Genomic DNA, 19210 nt, shown 5'->3' on the forward strand with positions numbered 1-19210 from the left:
TTTTGTTCCCAAAAGCCTGCAGGAGACCAGTGTTCGTTCTTCCACTTTTTTTTTTTGTGGAGTGGGATGGGGCTATCTCAGATAAGTTTATTGTACATTTATCCACTGTTCTTTTCAGTTAGTTAAGTGGTTGTTTGGTTTAACTTTTCCAGTTAAACTTAAAAAATAAACTTAAAAATAAAAAAATTATTTATTATTTAATTAATTTATAATTAGTTTATTAAAAAATAAACTTAAAAATATCCTAGCCATGTGGTCAAAATGTGGGTTAGAAGGGCACTGGGTTTCTTTCTGCTCAGTGTCTTTTGTTTCCATGTTTCTAACCCAGAACAATTTTGTAGCTCAGAGATCACTAAGATGAAATCCTGTTGGCACCACAGAATCTCTGTTGCGTTGCTCTGCCACGCGTGTGCTGCTGCGGTGCTCTGCTGAAGTGGAGGTGGCCGAGGCTGGGCCTTTTGGTATGGCCGCTGGGAGTGAGTGAGGTTACGGGACGTGCTCGTGCTGTTCTTGAGGAGTTTGCTTCTCAGTCTGGCACCTGTCTGTCTGAGTGGTGAACACTTCCCGAAAGCATTCAAAGGAAAATGGCATGTTTTAAATGAAATGTTACGCTGCAGCGCTGTGATGGTTGAAAAAGACCTCGTTCTTTATTGCCAGCCATTAAACAGTAATTATAAAATTGAAAGGAGATAGGGTTATTGCAGGAAGGAACCAGATTTCGAGTTTGTTTTGACAAGGTATCAAAATGCTTGCTGCCTTTTGAAAACTGTTTTGATACCTCTTCATCAGATGATCGCAAAGGAGGCGACAGGTCGTTGATAAGCGTGCTGCCACTGCGTGTCACTGCAGCGGCGCGGCGATGGCAGAAGGCTGCGAGCACCGCTCTGAGCTCCACGTGCTCTGAGCTCCACGTGCCGGCTGCCCCAGCCTTCCCTTGGTGGCCTCTGCCTGGGGATTCCCTGGGGATGAAGCTTGCTGCCGTTCTGTTACGGGGCTTACTTCTGATGACTGGGCGGTTGCATTTCGGGTACCTTTTTGCAGAGGTACAAACCCCTCCCAGCCGGGTGGTGGCTGAGGTGTGCCTGCTGTGCTGATGTCGGCTGCAAATCGGGCATCTAAGAGCGAGCGAAGCACTGCTACAGGGGAAAACCAGTTTAGATAGCCATTCTCCTAATTTCTGAATGTTGTCGTAGGAGAGGAATCCTAACTTCTGAGTCACTGCTGCGAGCACGCAGAGCAAGCAGAGCTGGCCAGGGCAGCCCGTTCCCCCCAGGAACACGAGGGAGAGCTGTTGTGCACGCCGCTGCACGCACAGCATCCCCGGCAGCCTGTTGCAATTAGGAATGGGTTTAAGTTTAATTTACCATGAAATGCTTTTACGAAATAATGCATTCTAGGTTAACGTGGTGCAATAAGGAGCGTGTTCAGAAAGACGCAGCCACTCGTAGACCTGGTGATTTTTTTTGGAAAGGACCCTGCTGCTGTGGGCTCGGAGCAGCCGGGGCTGAGGACCTGCCTGCACCTGCCCATCAGCGTTTCGGGCTCTGGGCACCCGAAATAGTGAGCGTGCTTCTGATGCAGGGCTGAAGGGGGCTGTTAAACCGCATCGACACACACAGACCAGAGGTAACCTCACTGCCTCTCTACTAATATTTTGATATAAAGTTGTTTTGACTCAGTTCCTGCTTTCCCATGCTGTTGTCCATGCCATTACCGCTGGGCGACAGCCAAGTTCCCACTATTGTTTCTGTTCTTTCAGCAGTTGGGACTTGTTAATACAGCCAGTGCGTGTTTACTGTACTGAAAGGAAACAGCATTTCAGAGAGCAGCTTGAGCACAGAGAAAGTAGTTCTTTGTAGCAGGCTTTCCTCCAGACATGAGGGGACTTTGTACTGTAGTGCAAGGCTTCTCTTAAAAATTAACTTAAGGTAAATCTTAAACGTGAATAAAGCTCGGAAAAATGTAGTATTTGGTTTAGTGATTCATGGCTGGGGCTGGTAAATACACGCAGTGCTATGGAGGCAGCATAGGTTATTTGCTATCCACATATTTGGCAAGTTTTGATTGCTAGAGTTGGAGATTGCAGATGTCAGATGAGGCTGGATCTAATTCCGGATTTGTTTCACAATTCAACGGCACTCCACAGGTCAGGGCAGGAAATGCAGCAGATCTGATTGCAAACGCAGGAGGGATTGCAGCAAATCAGCCACTTAAACTCCACGGAGCCCCAGGCCTAGCGGGGACAATGCCCTTAGTCTAAAAAATGTGAAGGCCCTGCCTGTAGCAATGGACTGATGAGCAGTTTGACACAGCCTTTTACAGCTGGGCGTTTTAATGCCCTGCCAGCGCTGGGGCTGCGGAGGAGCCTGGTGGTGGCTGGGTGAAGCCCGGGGCAAGAGCAGTCGGTCCTGCCTTGGCCATGTCCTGGGGACATGGAGCTGGCGCTAAGCATGGCTGGGCGATGGGGAAGAGGAGGCAGGGAGAGCATGGAGCAGGAAATAATGGAAGTGTGCACGCTCAGGGTGCTTGTTACACAGCAGTGGCTTGTAACTGCTATTGCTGTTTTCATTAAAACTGGCACGTCACAAGGTAAAATGGATGAAGGACACATTGTACGAACTTATTCTTAATGTTTGTTCTACTCGCTGTGATCTAGAAGTGGTTGATGTAAATGAAAGATGCGTGGAGTCGTGTTTTGCAGGGCGAAAGCAGAGAGAACAGTGAGGTGTGCGGCGCTTCCAGCTGTGCGGAGGGAAGGTGGTTCAGGCACTTGTTAGGCAGGCGTAGGATTATGCCGAGAACAGCTGCAGTGATTTCAGATGCAGTTTTACTTTCCAGTTTCTTGTTCCTGCTCTTTGACGAAAGTAACGCCTTGCACGAAAGAGTGCTTTTCCCTTAGAGTGGGTTCTGAATTCACAAAGTCACATTTATACCTTCAATAGCTGGAGATTACCTGAGCACATTCTGTAAGGGAGAAAATAATACCAAATTTCTCTAGCCAGGAAGTAATAAAAAGTTCCATATTTTATCTTTTTGAAAGGATGATGGAAATGCATCACTTAAGAAATGATAAGCCTGGCATTAACTGACTTTAAAGAGCAGTATGCTTTGAGACATCTAACTTTTTCGAGAACATACTGCTCTCTTTTTAGCGTGCGGTCTGTCTTCTGAAACTGGCCCTTGTGTTTTGAATTGCCTGATGCTTCCTGACCCCCTGACGCAAACCTTACTTCAGGTGTGGCGTTGCCAAGGAGCACTAGAATGTCTTGGTAGGTTTAAGATGTCTTCCAAGCGCTCAGTCTGCTTCATAACTGCAACGTGTGTGGGCCAAACCCTGCTTCCCCAAAAGCTCAGCCATGCACGAGGGAAGAGCTTCTCTCGCAGAAGGGCTCCTGGGGCAGCTGCAGGTGGGAATGCCGCATCCCGAGCAGCCAATGCAGAAAGACATGAGGCTGGCTGAGCTGTGCAGGCTGCATTTAGCTGGGTGGCAAAATCGTAAGGAGGTGGAACAAGAGCTGGGAGTCTGGCATCGTCCCTGAAGTGGCGTTCTGATGCCCTTGCAGAGCGGTGTTGGTGAGGAGGGAGTTGAACAACTGCTGGGACACGGGGCTGAACTGACAGTGAGACTTCAGACAGGTGAAGAAAAGGAGATGCTTTGAGTGGCTCTTCGTTTTGGCCCTTTCTTGTTTGCACATACATTTGATCAACTCTGATGGGAGCGAGAGGCTTCCCACAAGCCCCGTGTGTTCCCAGCTGTCATTTCAAGGAGTAACAACCTGACCCTATGCTTGTTTTTTTCCTCCTCATCATTTACCTTCTATGCCCTGTGAGGCATAGAAGGTGATAGGATGATATTCTTAGGTGATAGGAATTAGCTAAGCATTAGCTTTTGTAAGTGTGTAGCTAATCTGTAATTTTCAGCCCATGTTGGATGAAAAGTCTATTATTTGTATGGTAATACTTATCAACAATTTTTTTCTTAATGGTAGATTTTTTTTTTATTGGTGAAAATGGGGAAAAAATCCTATTTATCCCTCTTTTGCTTGACTTGTTCCTTTTGACGTAAGTAAATGTAAAGAAAATGTTTTAAGTACTTTCCAGAATAGTTGTGCTGTAGGAGTTTCCTGTTTCTCCTTTGTTTTTTCAGATTTTCCTCCTCAGCTGAGATAGAAGGGAAGTGCTGAATGATTATGTACATGAGCTTTCAAACATCATAGCATATTTTTAGCTCATTCCCTAAGCTTTAACATTGATATCTTTGTTTTACACTGAAACAATTCAAGGTACAAAAGCTGTGTGTGTTCAGGATGTTTAGCTGGGCCTTTCTTAAGTTCAAGAGAAACAAAGCTTGGGGGACAAAAAGAATTAACATTTTCAGAAGAACTGTTTTAGCATTCTCATTGTTGCATTTTAAATTTAAATTGTTTAAAAGCTTATATTAAAAGTTATTCTCACAATTAACTTGTTTACATATTTTTAATAATTGGAATAATTATGTACTATTGATAAAAGTGCACAGATTTTTTTTTTTAGAGAGAAATGGGTACCCGACTTTCTGCTTTGATTACAAATAAAATGTGAACCTGCAGTTTTTCCCTTATCCTGTCAAAGATGACCGTGGTAGTAAGACTGCCTTTTCAGAGTAATTAACCATCCTGTTGCAGTCTAAGCTTAGCACGGATAGACATAAGGTGTATTAAGCATGTCGTTATTAGCCTAATGCTCCCGTTCCTCTTTTATTTCATCTAACTGCAATTTATTATGGACATAGTGTATTTAAGAGAGAGAATAATCGGTTCATCGGTTCACACCTTTGTTAAATGAATGCAAAATGTACAAGAATAAGTGCACTTCACAGCAATAATCTTGTACGTTATTTTGTGAGGTAAAAACAAGTGTTTGTATTGTCATGAAAATTATTAATGTTACTAATGTTTTTCTTTTATCACAAGAGTAGTTCTGTAAGGAAAATAACAAATGCAAATTCAATTTTTTTCTTATCTGGATTTTCTAATACTGATTAAGTCGGAGGAAAGTGCAGCTTTCAAATGCATTTGGAACCTAGTAAGATTTGCTTTGTGCCTTTGCCTTCCCTTCTGTTATCATTTTTGGATTGGGATTCATAAGAAGTGTAAGTATATCGTACTTAAATGTGACTCCTCTTAAATGAGGACATAAGGTACAGAGTTTTATCTTACTGAGCTGATAGTGCTCTGATTTAGTTGTTGTTATGACGTTCACGAGTGTTGCATGTGCTTTACAGAAACAGTAAGATGAACCTTCCCTCATCGACTTGTAATTGAAACAATGGATTGAAGCCGCATGGGATCACGAAATGCAGTAGGAAGGGCGGTGGTCGCAGAGAGGGGAATGTGGATGAGAGCTTACAAAGGCAGGCAGCGCGTGATGACAGCTCAGGACCGCGTGTTCCTATGGGGCAGACTTCCAGGCAGATTAAATGTATCCAGTATCTGGCCTTCTTTAGCAAACATTGCAAAACATTCCCCAGTGGTATAAAGCTTCATTTCATATGCACTAACGTGCTTTTTGCGTGAGAGGACAAAGATGTTTCACCAACATTTCTAATCTTTGTCTTTTTGGAAGAGCGTGGTTGTCTAATCTGTGTTCCAAATTCATTGATCAGATTGAATCATTCTATTTTTAAAAGATTAAAGAATTAAAGATATTAGAAGTAGTAGATTTTTATATACATATTTAAAAAAAGGTTCAAATCATAGCATACTAAAGTTTAATCATCTATATCACTTCAGCTTTTTGTTGTTTTTTCATGCTGTTTGACAATTCTCACTATGCTGCAGGGAATATTTTGTTTCTCAGAATACATGGGTGAGATGGGAATACATGTTCAGGCATGAGCTTTAGCTTTAATAAATTCTTGCTAGGAAGGTATGAGATGTTTACCCTTTTAGTATTGTTGCCATCTGGTTGGGGTTGTAGACTGTCAAGGACTTGCCCTCATATTCACTTCTGAATCCTCTCATTTTAGTTCTCTTTGGAGTTGGCTGTTTCAGCCTCTGCTTCCGGAGCATCAGATGTTTTTCTGCTTCTTTTCATGCTGCAAACTCCAAGTCATCCTTACCTGTGATGAACGTGGGCAGAGAGAGGAGGCTGAAATGCCCTCAGTCAATACAAATGATGTAAAGTGGGTGAGCTTCCAGCACAGGTACCTGTGGCAGAAAGGTGTGCGGGTCTGTCACGTCAGGTTTCAGCAGTTGGCTGTCAGCAGCTCCTGGCACTGCCGCCGTGCCATTCTGCTGTGGGGCAGCAGATGAGATCATGGCCAGTATTTGTCCTCAAGTGGCATGTTCTGTGCGGGCACCTGTGCGAAGGAATGTGATGTCTTCAACAGAACGCAAGCTAGCTTCAGGACAAACTTTGCTAAGGAGCTAATTTGGCTGAGTGATGACTATAGAGGCCTGGTGCCCTGTTACAGATCAGATGGGACTCACATTTCCGAGGCCAGTTGCAAAGCTGGTGTTCTGTTGCACAGGCCTCTTTGCAGTTGTGATGCATGAGTATCAAGAAATTTCATTTCTTCCCTTCAGTCTGGACGAACATTGAAGTATTTGTCTGTAAAACCACTAGCACTGAATTCCGAACTGTGGTTGTTTACCCACAGCTGAAATGCATTACTTCTTTGAGAAATTAGTGCCACTCTGAGGGTATTATTGCCTCTGTTTAAAATAAAGATTACGAAAATACCCATGGACTGCATTGATGAGATGTTTTATGAAGTACTTCAGCACCATTCTTTAAAAGTCTCGTATTAATGGGTGCTTGTGTAAGCTTTCCAAACATTGACCCAGAACCTGTTGCTGCTGCTGTCTCCACCTGTCCACCAGTTTATAGGGCCTCTGTGGGCTCCTCAGCTAAACAAATGTAAGAAAGAACAGGCTGGAAATGGATTTTCTGTCTCTTTTTGTTGTCTATGTGTATGAGGGGATGGCTTTAACGTCGAGTTCTAATGCAAGCTGTCTTAAATCCTGGATAAGCATTAATTAACACTGTACATGTGAACTTAAATTGCTCAGTTTCAGAAGGAAATGAAAGTAAGAGTAGAAAACAAATATTTAGGGTAAATATTAATGAAATACCTGATGTTTCAGCTTACGCAAGAGATTTCACTGTTTGTAGACACTGTACAAAGTCCTTGTGCTAAAACACATGCTTCATTCAACATTTTGTTTTTTTGTACTTGACCAGAGACTGCTTGCGGTTATCGTGGCATGGTCCTTCTTTGAGCATAACAGTTCAGTTGGCAAAACAAAGAGTACTGAGGCAAAAATAAGGGGCATATCAGAAAAAGTTGTTTTGTAGTGCCTGAGGAACCCAAGGAGTAATTGAGCCTGGAGCCATGCAGCTAGGCTCAGCACAGTGCTGTGTCCTTATCTAGGCCATAATGTAAAACACAACAGGTGAAATTAAGTTCTCTCTCTAATGAAGCCAAATGAGTTGGTGTGCAGTGCAAGGCCAGAACAGCCGTACCAGCACAGGCGTTGGTCCTCAGTGGTTTCTGAAGAGTGACCCTAACAGAGATGGACAGCCAAACAGACCCTAGGTGGAGCGGGAGCTGTCGTGAGCTCTGCAAGTACTTGATCACGATATTTGTTAATGTAAAATACTTGAGAACAGCATGAATGATCGATAACTGCTGCCAAGTGTTCTGACCAGTTGTGAGGGAGGTGAGCATCAGGAGAGCAGCTTCCTGACTGAGGAATGAGAGGAAAGTGGAGACTTCCCCAGTCACGGTCAGCCCCTTCAGTGGGGTCAGGCTTGGGCTCCCCACCCCGTGCAGGATGGTGCTGACAGGAGGGCGGTGGTGGGCGGCACATGGAGGGCCGCGCTGCCATGGCCTCTCCCAGTGTGCTATGTGTGGGCCTGCTTTTAACTTGTCGTTCCAGTCCCGTAGAGTCGCTAGCATAATTGTATGTATGTGAGAACAAGTAAAGCTCCAGCAGAGCTGAAAGCAGCTTTTGGAAAATATAATTTAGTGGTAGAATTTTGTTTTCTGCTGAACGAGGGGAAAAACAGGGGTTGTTATGTCTTTGTAAAGGAATGTATTTTTGAGTTGTAGGTGGAATAGATGTTAATAATGAAAGCATCCAGCGATGTTTGAATAACGAGGTCCCATTCACTACTGCGGTAATTAGTCACGCAGCGCTGGGAGCAGCGGGCGCGCGCGGGGCCTTCTCCTGGAGCTGCAGGCCCGTGGCAGACCCGGGGCGGCCGCAGCGCGAGGCGGCGGGTGGCGTCAGGGGAGGAGATCTGCTGCTGCCGTGCTCGCTGCGGCACAAACCTTACTCAGCCAGAAACACTGCTGCTGGCCTGAAGCGGCTGGGCGACAGGAACATCTGCATGGCTCTGAGCGATGTTCTGTAGGCTGATGTTTATAGAGAGATGTGTGGATTCGCCAGAGAAGAAGTAAATAGAGCCTGTGTGTAACCCACATGATGTTATTTAATTAAAGTCTACTCGCGAGCTTTTGCCAGCTGGGAAGTTGGTGCGGAGTGCTGCAGGGCATCGTATTCTGGGGAGCCTTGGAGAAGAAAAGAGAACAAATTAGCATGCCCTGGGCAGGGTGGGCTTGCTTGGTCTGTGGTGAGAGCACCCACGTGCAGGAGGTCTTTGTGTCAGCCTGCTCATTGACATCTGCGCTGTTCCATGCTAATAGTCGTTAATCTGCTGTGAAACAGATTTATGTCTTAAAATTATTTTTAGCAGTGGCATGTGCCTCTCACTTCAATTAGGAAAGCCCCCGGACACGATTTGCTGCTCAGTTTCCTACAGCTTTTGTAAACTCCATCCTTTGGACTTCTCTAGGGCTCTTTGGTTTTGGGTGGGTGATGTGACAGAGTCCTCTGAGGTTTTGGTAGGTTATTTTTTGAGATAATCTTTCCAGTTTTAGCAGGGTCCACTGAGAGGTATTTTTCAGGATGTTTCTTCCATGTAATTGCTATGTAGGTGCATTTTAGTAAAGTAACATTCCTGAAACATAAACCAAATAACTTGCACGTGGCAGTCCATCTTTTCATAGCTCGCTTATTTTCAGATGGATTGTCTAAGGAAACTAAGTTTGACTTTGCCTGTCAGCCTTCCTGCAGCTTCTGACCTCAGCTGGTTTTGGTGCAGGGCTCAGCAGGAGACCGTGCCATCAGTCACTGCGGTTCAGCTGGAGGGTGGGGAGATCTGGAACCATTGGAATCCGATGGTGAAAGCACATCTTGCTATCTCCTGAAGCACTTTGCCAAGATGGTAATCGAAATGTAAAGCTAAGCAATAATGTAGCTGCTGAGTATACTTGGATATCTGGCAATATGTTCACGTGGTAGCCAGAAGATATTAAATTTAGTATTGTACATAGACTCAAATCAGCAGTTTTGCAGGCTTCTAAGGATGTAAATGATAAAGTGGACATAACACCTCTTTTCAAGGGAGGTCTGAAAAACAAAAGCGAAATACATTCTCTAGCAAAATTCTCAGGTCCTTCAAGTCGCACACCCATGCAGGGTGTTGTTGTAGCAGGCTGTAAGAAAGCCGCCTGTGGATGTTGGGCTGAACCTGGCCGTGCATCTCTGCATCTGGGGATGGTGTTGTGCCGGAGGGATGCTTAAACCCCGTGTCTCCTCTTGGGGTGAAGGGGCTGCTGACCAACTTGTGCAGCAGCTACTTCCAGCTCTCCCATAAATATTTTAGATGGTTTCAGGCTCCGATTCCATCGCCCCCTGAAATAGCAAACTGCCTCATGAAGAATCCCTGCACTGCAGCACGCACAGAGCTGTGCTTGCACATGCATGGATGTTTGAAATATAAAGCTTAGATTAAGCAGCATAAAAATGGGTAGTAAGTATTAAATTTCAACCTTGGATGCAGGGTCTTCATCATTGGTGAAGGATTATTCTTAACTGAGTCAGAATATTTTTTTTAAATGTTTGTTACTTTAAAAAAAAAAAAAGAAGGAAAGCCCTGTTCTTGGGATATCTGATCAAAGATACCTATTTCCATAAAACAGCTCGGTAGCTCTTTAAAAGGAAGAGCTATGTAAGGAAAAACAGGTTTTTCTCTATTGGTTGGATTCCCTTTCAACACTGAGGTTTTTTATTAGACTGTTAATTTGAGAATGTTCAGAACAAATGTGTTCAGAAATGAAGAGTAGGGTATGGAATGCTATGTGTTGTCACTGAAGTTTTCCTCGGAGGTAGGTTCCGGGTTGATCGAGTTGAACTTGAAGGAAAAAAAAACTTAAAAGGGAAGAAACCCCCATGCACTTCTGTGCGTGTTTCCAGATAGCACCTCAGATAAAGTGAAACCTTACACGAGCACCATTTCATGAAGTATTGTCTAGAAACTCTTCATTCCATTAAATCTCTTCCTGAAACTCTCGGGGAGGCGGGGGGAGAATGATGCAATGCCCAGTGACTTGGGATTGCAAGTTAGGCTACAAAGAAAAGCCCTGAATACGCAGGAAACCAGGCAGCTCTCAACATGCCTTTCGCACCCCAACACCTATTTCTGCCCCCACTTTTGTACTGGACAGCGGTGCTTCTTGCTTCAAGCCTCAGGTTTTTATTTCTGCTTTCCTCCCCCGGGGCTGCTCCCAGAAATCCGTGGCTGGGGAGCTGCGGGGTCTGGTGCCACCTGCCCGTGCCCCTGAGGCGTCGGGCGCTCGGGGGGCGCAGGGAGCGGGGCAGGGGCCCCCCTCTGCGTTGGGCGTGGGAGCGCGTGGGGCTCGGACCTCGCCGCCCCTGGGCTAATCATTGACTCGCGCCGCTCTCGCTCGCTAACTTCAGCCTCTGGCTCCAGTTTGCGTCACCGGGAGGCTGTACGTGGCCGCTCCCTGCGGCCGCCACCCGCACACGACCCGCTCCGCCGAGCCGCAGGTGAGGATCGGGCCCGGCCTCCCGCGAGGCCCCAGCGCCCCGGGGATGGATCCCGGGGATCCGGGCAGCTCCTGCCCGTGTGGCAGCGGGCAGATGCTGGTCCCTCGGTTGCCATGGCAACGCTGCCTGCGCTAGGGTAGAGCCCAGCCCAGATCCTTCCTCCGGCGCTGCGCCTGTGTCACCTCGCTCATTGTTCCCTCCACGGAGCGGAGGCGAGGAGGGAGCCGAGCGCGGAGGCCACCCGTGGCACCGCTCTCCGCCCGCCGCCCCTCGCCCAGCGGGCGCTCGGTGAGGCCGGGCCGGCAGCCCTGGCATCCAGCAGCACCTCGGTGGCGTGCCTCCGGATCGCGCGGCACGGCTTCCATCGGCGTGGGGAAAGCCTCGGTGCCGGCCGCTCGGCGAGCATCGCCACGCCGCTGCCCCGCGACGGAGCCCCGCCAGCAGAGCCGCTGTCCTCCCAAAGGGCCCTCGGCAGCCTGTGGGTCGGGGCTGGGTGCGGGCTGCCTCCCCAGACCCTGGTCTGCACCGCGAGGGAGAGCCGGGTGAGATGGCTCCGCTGGCCGGCCGCTGCTGATGCCTTCCCCGGAGCCTTTCGGGGAGAAAAATAACTTGGGTCCGTCGCTGAGGAGAGCTGGCCGATGGATTGTGTAGACGCGGCAGAACTTTGTTCGATGGACTGCTACCTGCAAAGCTGCCGAGCCAGAAGAATACGATTTTTTTTATCCTGCTGATATTTACAGAAAATCAAAAACTTGGCTTGGAAAGGGAGTTGCTTTTCCGGCTCTGAAATGAGAAAGTAAGAGACTAATTCTGTGCTTGTAAGTGGACGAATTTCAAGTGACTGCTAGGATTTAAACCTTGATTTCTCTTTAACATGGCCGAATTAAAGATATTTTGATAGAACTCTGGAAATCTGATTTTAAGTAGGAAAAGTGTTCTTTTTTCTACTTGACAAAACCCGATCTGCGGTTCACGTATCTTAAATATAGAAATGTGCCGGTAGTGTAGTGCTACTTGCATTAGCTGGAAATATTTTAAGTGGAATCCTTTTTGCAAAATAAAATCAGGGTCGTTAAGGAGAACATATTTTACAGTAACTGCTACTGAATATTGATTCCTCATAGCTGCTGGAAAAATGGATTACCTTGGAGACAAACTGTCAGTGGCACAAACTCACATGACCCAGTGGATGGGTACAGTGCGGAGATCTTTACAGGAAGCACTAAATTTAGTCACTACTGCGGTTGCTCATGAGCGGACTAGCGGGGAAGGTGGAAGCAGGACTCCCTTCAAGCGAACCTCCTCCTTCAGGCACTTCGCGTCCCGCAGCAGAGAGTCCTTCCGAAGGTTTTCCGTGCGGAGCCAGCAGAGGTTTTCCTCTCTGAGGAAGAGGCAGACGAGTTCAGAGCCGCCTGACCTTGTAAGCTATACACCTTCTTGAGCCTCTGGAGGTAGATAACGTGATGCCAAAGCCTCGGCTTCGTGGCAGCATTTTGTCTAGTGCCAAAACCCCCATCTTGTCTGCTTTTCCTCTAGAAATATCCCCCCAAACACTTCCAGGTAGCGATGTCTGTCTGCTCCCAGCTGCTTTCTGCCTGTAGCACAAACGGAAATCTCCCTTGTCAGGGAACACACTTAACCAAGGTTTGGGGAATGGGGAAACATTTTGTTGATCTTTTTTTCAAGCAAGGCAGGAAGGTAGGACAAATATTTGTCTAAAATGAGAAAGTTCGTCTGAAACTGCACTCATGTCAGTCATTTCAAAACGCTACAGGTCAGCGTGACTTTGAATGTACCTCAGTATTTGTAATTCCTCCGCAGAAAATGCCTGAAGTTGTATTTGTATAGAGAGTTGAGCGCTGTCACTCTGCAGTCACCAGTAAATGATGGTTATTCTCCTTTTCTATTGAAAAAGAGGCATTTTTTCTCAGCATAATTGCTACCGTGTTCTGAAGCAGAAGTTACGAGACCCGCGTGAATGAGGTACGTAGTGCATACATACACGGGAAGTTCTGGTGTGAGCTCACGGAGCCTTGAACCATGTACTGAACAAGGCTGCATTCCTTGGGCAGGTGTGGCATTTGTGTACGGGCTCTTTCCAGTATTATTTTTATCAGCTATGGTCTGCAGCATTTTTGGCCTAGCTTTCTGTTAATCTCCTCTTTGGCTGTACTGGAAAAGAAAATATAGTCAAGTGAGCACAAAAGAATGAGGAGGAGGAAAATATTTGGTAACCATTGTTACGCTGTTAGCATGGTGATTTTTTTGAAGTTGATTCTTGAGATTTATTAGAATCATCTGAATTAAAAAAAATGTTTGAAGAAGAGAAATTAATGGGACAAAAAATGGAAATTGGAAGCTGCAGTGGGCATCTGTACTACTTTCTCTGCACTTTACACTGCTTACAGAGCAGAAAATCTTGAGATGTAGGGTGACCTTTCCGGTTAATTCACTGGTGACAGCAGTGGAGCTGCCGTTCCTGTTTCAGCAGTAATTTTGCACGGGCTTAGCTTTGTGCGTGAACTTAGTTTAACTTGTGCTCAGCTCCTGTGCTCAAGCTTAAGGTTACTCAGCGCTTGTGCAAGTGCGTAGCTCGTGCCATTGCGATCTTGCACAGAACAACTTGTGAACGCAGACCTTGAACTGTTACTTTTGATCCGGCTGGAACAGGGTCTCTGTTGTGCTTAGTCCTTGGAACTCCTGACATTTTCTGCAAAACGTCACCAACATTGGGATTAGTATAAAGCACACACTTCATCATATGGGGGCCTGTTTATTGGTTTTAAGGCAGCACTGCTCAGCAGCTGTGTGGTGCTGATGCTCCAGTGGCGTGATTTTTAGGCACAGCGCCGTGGGGTTACAGCCCATGGCACGGCCGCTGCCCTGCTGTGGTCACCACGTGCTGCGGACGGGGCTTCCACTACACCCAGGTCAAACAGCACGACTTAGTTGTAGCTGCAAGTGCCTTGCTCTGGAGTTTGGAGGTGGAGGACGTGTGAGTGTGTTTGTCTGTGTAAACGTAGCTGTCCGTTTGTCCTTCTTTCTTACAGCTTTGGTGGACTTCCAGATTAAGCACCTACGGAAATAATAGATGGCAGTTTGTGTGGCCCTCCTGCCAGATACGTTCTGAACAAACTGTGTGCCTTAAAGCAGTCATCCATTTGTTTGGGTGTCTGTAACTTAAATGCTCAAAACCACCTTGTCTTGGGCGCTGTTCCACGCTCGGGCTGCCATCCTGCCTTGGCAGCAGCTCTGCTGGCGAGGGGCTGGTGCTGTGCGTGCTGGCTGCTGGAGCCTGTGCTGGGAAAGGAGGTGCGGGTGCTGTAATTCCCTGAACGTGGGGGAACGGGCAGGTCGGTGCCTTGTTAGCAATACATAACATACCCTAGCTGGTAGCTCCTGCAAGCTGGGAAGCTGGGAAAGGGCTCGTGGGTAAATCACTGCAATGTTTCTGGGCTGTACGAGAGGTTTTTATGCACTACAGGGAAGTTTCAGGATTGGAGTGGAAGGGATTTGATGTAATTAGTTATTTCCTTGCTGGAGGTCATAAAAGTGAAGATCTGGCTGCGAGAGAGAGGAAATAATTTTATTCTCCAACACTTCATATCAACAGCCCAAGGATTACCTACTCACGTTGTTATTCTGCTCATACCTTGTCACATTTTCCTACTGGATGTCTGGCGATGCTCGGCGCTTCTCTGCAGCTCGGCACAGAGGAGGTTCTGCAGCAGAGTTCTCAGGAAGGAAGGCTGGGTGGATAAGCGTTACGTACAGCGTAGTCCTCTAGCTTTTGGGTGAGAACCAGACCTTGTACACAGGACATCAGGAGTGTAGTGTGTGCCTTAAAAAAACAAGAAAGGGGGGGGGGGGAGATTAGAAGAGCTTCTATAAATTTGAACCCATGTGCTTTAAATTACACCTAGGTAAATAAATGTCTAACACATTTTTGAATCTAGAGAAAGTGCAGCCATTCTTTTAGGAACTGTGTAAAAGCTAGGCCAATCAAAGGATGGAGCCTGAGAGCTATTAAAGCAATTTATCTTGTGGTTCTCAAACCAACAGTTGAGCAGTCACAGTGTAATGTATACAAATCTATTAACCACAAGCAGAAGTGCAGGGATAATTTTTATTAAATAGCTTCCTTGGTGTACTCAATGGCAGACTTTTTGGGAAAAGATTTTAAAATTATTTTCACTGTTGTACTCCTATCAATTTGTTCACTGAAACGGAATATTCTATTTGCCCTGGTTTCATTCATAGCAGAAACCCCTGAACGCACTTTTTTTTCCTCCCTCTCATCAATCGCTGCTCCCCAGCAGGCTTTTCCTTCCCTTTTGCCTTGGGGTAGCCTGTTCATGTGGCCGTATCTTCGCAGCCAGTAACCTGTTAGTTTTGTTTCCACTGAAACCAAGTTGGGCTTAGATCATTTCCTTTAAACTGCTGTTATATAGTGTCCTCATATTTAATTTGTGGAAAAAAGGTGTCACCACTGCCTGAAGAAGCTCCTTGGCTGCTGCATCCAAGATGGGCTGGGCGCCGCCGCTGCGTCGCGCACATCAGCCGTGCTCACGTAATGCCACAGGAGCGGTTCAGGGTGCATCGTTATTCTGGTGTGCTAACATCGCCTCTGGGGGCTGCACCTGAGCCTGCAGAACTTACCACCCTACAGCGAAACCTTTTAAAATTGATTTTTCTCCTAGGTGCTTTTCTTGAGGCTTTTTTCCTTTTTTTCTTTTCTTTTGTTACCAGCTGTGTCTTTGCTGTAACGGGAGTAGGGATGCTGCTGTTGAACGGAGCTTTAATTTAGACCACGGTAACACCAGTCACGCTCCTGTTTTAGGTCTGACACCTTGTTTCATTAGAAATTCATTAGAAATTAGAATTAGAAACACCATTAGTTCTAGATCTTTAATTTTGGTGGCATCGTATAAATGTTGCCATCCTTTATCTGTCTCGTACGAAAAGCGTGGTTCCTCAGCTATCCCCGTTGCTGCTATAGAAGAATTATGGCAATTTGTTTCTTGGTAAGAAACTGAACTACTCAGATGGCTCACAAGAAAAAAAGCTCCCCGGGTGTTTCACATTCTCAGATGTGTTTGAGATTCTCTGGGAGAAGATTTTGAGCCAGAACAGAAAGTTAATTCTGTGGTTGCTTGGGCTGCGAGCGCTCGCTGTGTTTGAGGCGTGTGTCTGTTACCGGAGGCGTTCTGGGGTGTGCTAAAATAGCACCCGGGTGCGTGTGGCTGCTCTTTGCTTTCTGCCGGCCTGGTCAGTTGACAAAACCAGGTCTTTTCATTCAAGTTGGATCAGGCAGCATCCCGGTGACTTTGTGTGGTTTCGGTTTCACTGTAGTTCCAAAATAGATGGAAGTTGTGCGTTGTTTGCGTGCACATCCCGTGTGCTGGGACTGCCCTCCGTCCTTCAGGTTTCGTGTCGCATCCCGCAGCCCTTCCAGGAGCATCCACGCTTCCAAAGGCTGGAGCTCCCGTCTCTGTTTTTAGCCTTCCCAGATGTTTCTTTCTAGGCTGGTTTGGCCAACGCGAGCGTGTGCCATCAGCTTGTTTCTTGGGATTCTGGTGGAGCACCATGCCTTCGTTCGGGTAGGTCCCCGCTGGTGCTGGAGGGCCAGCGAGCGACCATGCCAGCTGTGGGACCAGGAGCCCCGTGCCACCGGGGTCAGGCTGAGCATCGGGCACCCGCTCACCTGCGCCTCACCTCGGCTCCGGCTTGACTTGTGGAGGAGCCTTTGTCTGCGTTAGCTGCTGGATTTTACCAGGGTCTGTCTGCAAATGCGTGTCCCTTACAGGGAATGTCCTTCAGCAAAAGGCATGAACGCACGCTGGCGTTTTGTTCTGGCTTGGCTGGCTTGCTACAGACCTTACGACAAATAGCTGTTGAACTATTTTGCTCTAGTGTTCACTGGGAGCACGAGGAATTGCTCCCCAAAATACTTTATGCATTGTCAATTTATCTCTACGTGTCCAGAGAGCTGTTAGGGCGGTGAGAAGGGGGTTTGTAGAAAGAACACTTTTAAAAATGAGTTGTTTGTCTTGTTTAGGGTGGGGGGAGAAGTGAGCTGTTTGGTTTAATTAATGAAGATACGAGGGCCTGCGCTGAAACAGTTCGTGCTGCTTCATTTTAATAACTTCTCTTTGGTTCAACAGGCCATGAGCAGAGCTGGCAGTGCAAATCTGGGCCATAAAGCCGTGGTGATGGGGGTGTAGTAGACTGCCTTTGTTCCCTAGTTGTTTTGACAGGAATAATCACTTCAGTGGCTTTGCTCTATGAATTTCCTTAGGCTTGCTGCAAGGAGTTGATTTTTACAATGTTCTTAGAGTAGAAAAAGACAAATAAGTTTGGAGCTGGTCATTTTGTGCGCATTCGCCTTGTTTTTTCATTTTTTAGAGCTGTAAGTGATAGGCAGTTAGCTTTCAGAGGGGAATAAATTCCTTAAAAACATCACTGAATGCAGCTCTCAACTCTGGCAATGCGTTTTTATTGAAATTTTGTAACTTTGCTATAATTTCATGAAATATTTGTCTTTGTTTTGTGGACCAGGGGCGTGTGTGTGTGTGTGTGTGTATTTTGACTGCACCCTTCCAAAACATCTTCAAAGTTGGTTGGAATTGTTGTTTAAACAAGCAATGCGCAATTTCCATTGTCTGCCTGTTTGGTAATCATTTGTTGTCAAGAAATCCTATAGTTTTCTGTGCATCTTAGAATCTAGACTTTAAACTAAACAGCCCTTTTCTCCAGGAATGTTTGTTTGAGGTTTAACCTGTGTCTTGCATGGAAAAATGTTAACTGTGCAGAAGAGCTGTGAAATAAAATATTTCAAGTAGGAGGTGTTGATTTCAAGCATGCAGCTTTTCAAAAAAAGCAAATATATTCACTTCCTACCATAACAGTATAAAATTGTCTTGTTCTGGCTTGTGTCTCTTGCGGTGTTGAAGACGAGGGAGCCTATTCAGCTCTCACTGCCAACTGTTATTAATCTGATGAGAGTTGCATATGGCCTCTGGGCGTGAGTAAGTTCCTGCATCCCTGAACAGTGCAGCACTGCTCTGCTCAGAATGTCTGGTGCTCAGGCTGGGGTGTCTGCGGCTCTGATCCTGCTGGATTTGGTTTCTGCGTAAGGCCGAAAAGAAAACTTAATACGGTCATATGCGAAGGATTTTAAAGGTGTTCCCAACTAGTTCCTCTAGGCCGTTTTAGGGTTTTTTTGCCTCCTCTCAGAGGAAGTACTGTCATGGCTCACGTACCCCTAGCAAGGTATATATTTAGAGTTTGGTTCTTGTCTGCTTCTTGCACATCAGGTCAACCTCTGCTCTATCTTCAGCCTCGCGCTGAAACCACACGATGGGTGCGTGGTGAGCGTTCGCAGCAAGACCCAGCCGCGCTATTTTGGGGGTACAAAACATGACAGGCTCTGAAAGCTCTTTGAAATCCTCAATGGAGCGAGCAGGTTGGCTTAGCTGGGAGTCACTACAAGAGCTACGGCTAGATCGCATTGCATGGTGGTACCCAGCCTCCTAGCAGAACTAACAGCAGCTGGGTTCATTTGGCCACGTTCTCTGTTGTGGCTGGAGTTGACTTCGGGTCTCCCTGGTACCGCCACCTCTCAAATCGCAAATCTGTCAGCAGCGTGCGAGTCCGTCGGGTGCCTTGGAGGCAGGCTGGGGCAGGAGGAGCAGCAGCAGCAAGGGCCATGCAGCACCTGCATGTCCTGCCCAGCCCCGCCACCTGGGAAGGGACAGGGGCGATGGCGAGGCTGGCCGTGGTGGCCTCCCTGCCTGGAGGATGTGCCCGGTGCAGTAATGTAAAGACCCCGAGGCTGTGATATTGATTCATCCCATTACTTCTGTCACCGTTCCTAGACCTGCTCTCCAGGTCTCCCTCGCTTTGAGGGTATCTGTTGAGCGCAGTAGGGTGCTGATGGTGCTGGGGAGGCCGTCCTCGCCTGGGTGGGGCCTGCGCTGGAGGTCCTTTAACTTCCCTCGTCGGTGAGGTCAGAAGGAAAGCGCACGATTCCTGGAACCGCTATCTGTCGCCGCAGGACGCAGGGTGGGGTGGGGTGGGGTGGGAGGCAGCGGCGCGCTGGGTGCTGCCCTGCAGCAGCTGCTCCGTTCAGAAGCTGAGTTCAGCCCCGAGCTGGTAAATCCTCCGCCTGATTGCCAGGAAGCACCGGAGCGGAGCGTTGGTCTTGAGCCATGACTTACTCCTTGTGGGCAGCACTAATTCGCCGGATAGTAAGTACCCATGGAAATGATGGGGTGCTGATTCCACTGAGGCTGGTTTTACTACTCCGCTGT

General features: G+C 47.0%; 1 protein-coding gene across 6 annotated transcripts in view; it reads left to right on the plus strand.

The window, feature by feature from the left end:
* Nucleotides 1–19210, plus strand: part of KIAA1671 (KIAA1671 ortholog) — a 73440-nt gene that overhangs the window by 35967 nt on the left and 18263 nt on the right. Inside the window, exon 7 of one of the 6 annotated variants that reach the window (XM_035565796.2) lies at nucleotides 6008–6686. The exons of 4 other annotated variants lie outside the window; for them this stretch is intronic. In XM_035565796.2, coding sequence (XP_035421689.1) covers nucleotides 6008–6106 — 99 coding nt within the window. In that variant the 3' untranslated portion in view covers nucleotides 6107–6686. Of the gene's footprint in view, nucleotides 1–6007; nucleotides 6687–10829; nucleotides 12319–19210 lie in introns of those variants that run through there. One more of the 6 variants, XM_050714305.1, reaches the window with a different exon arrangement.

This window comes from Cygnus atratus, chromosome 17, assembly GCF_013377495.2.
Source record: "Cygnus atratus isolate AKBS03 ecotype Queensland, Australia chromosome 17, CAtr_DNAZoo_HiC_assembly, whole genome shotgun sequence".
Taxonomy (NCBI): Eukaryota; Metazoa; Chordata; class Aves; order Anseriformes; family Anatidae; genus Cygnus; species Cygnus atratus.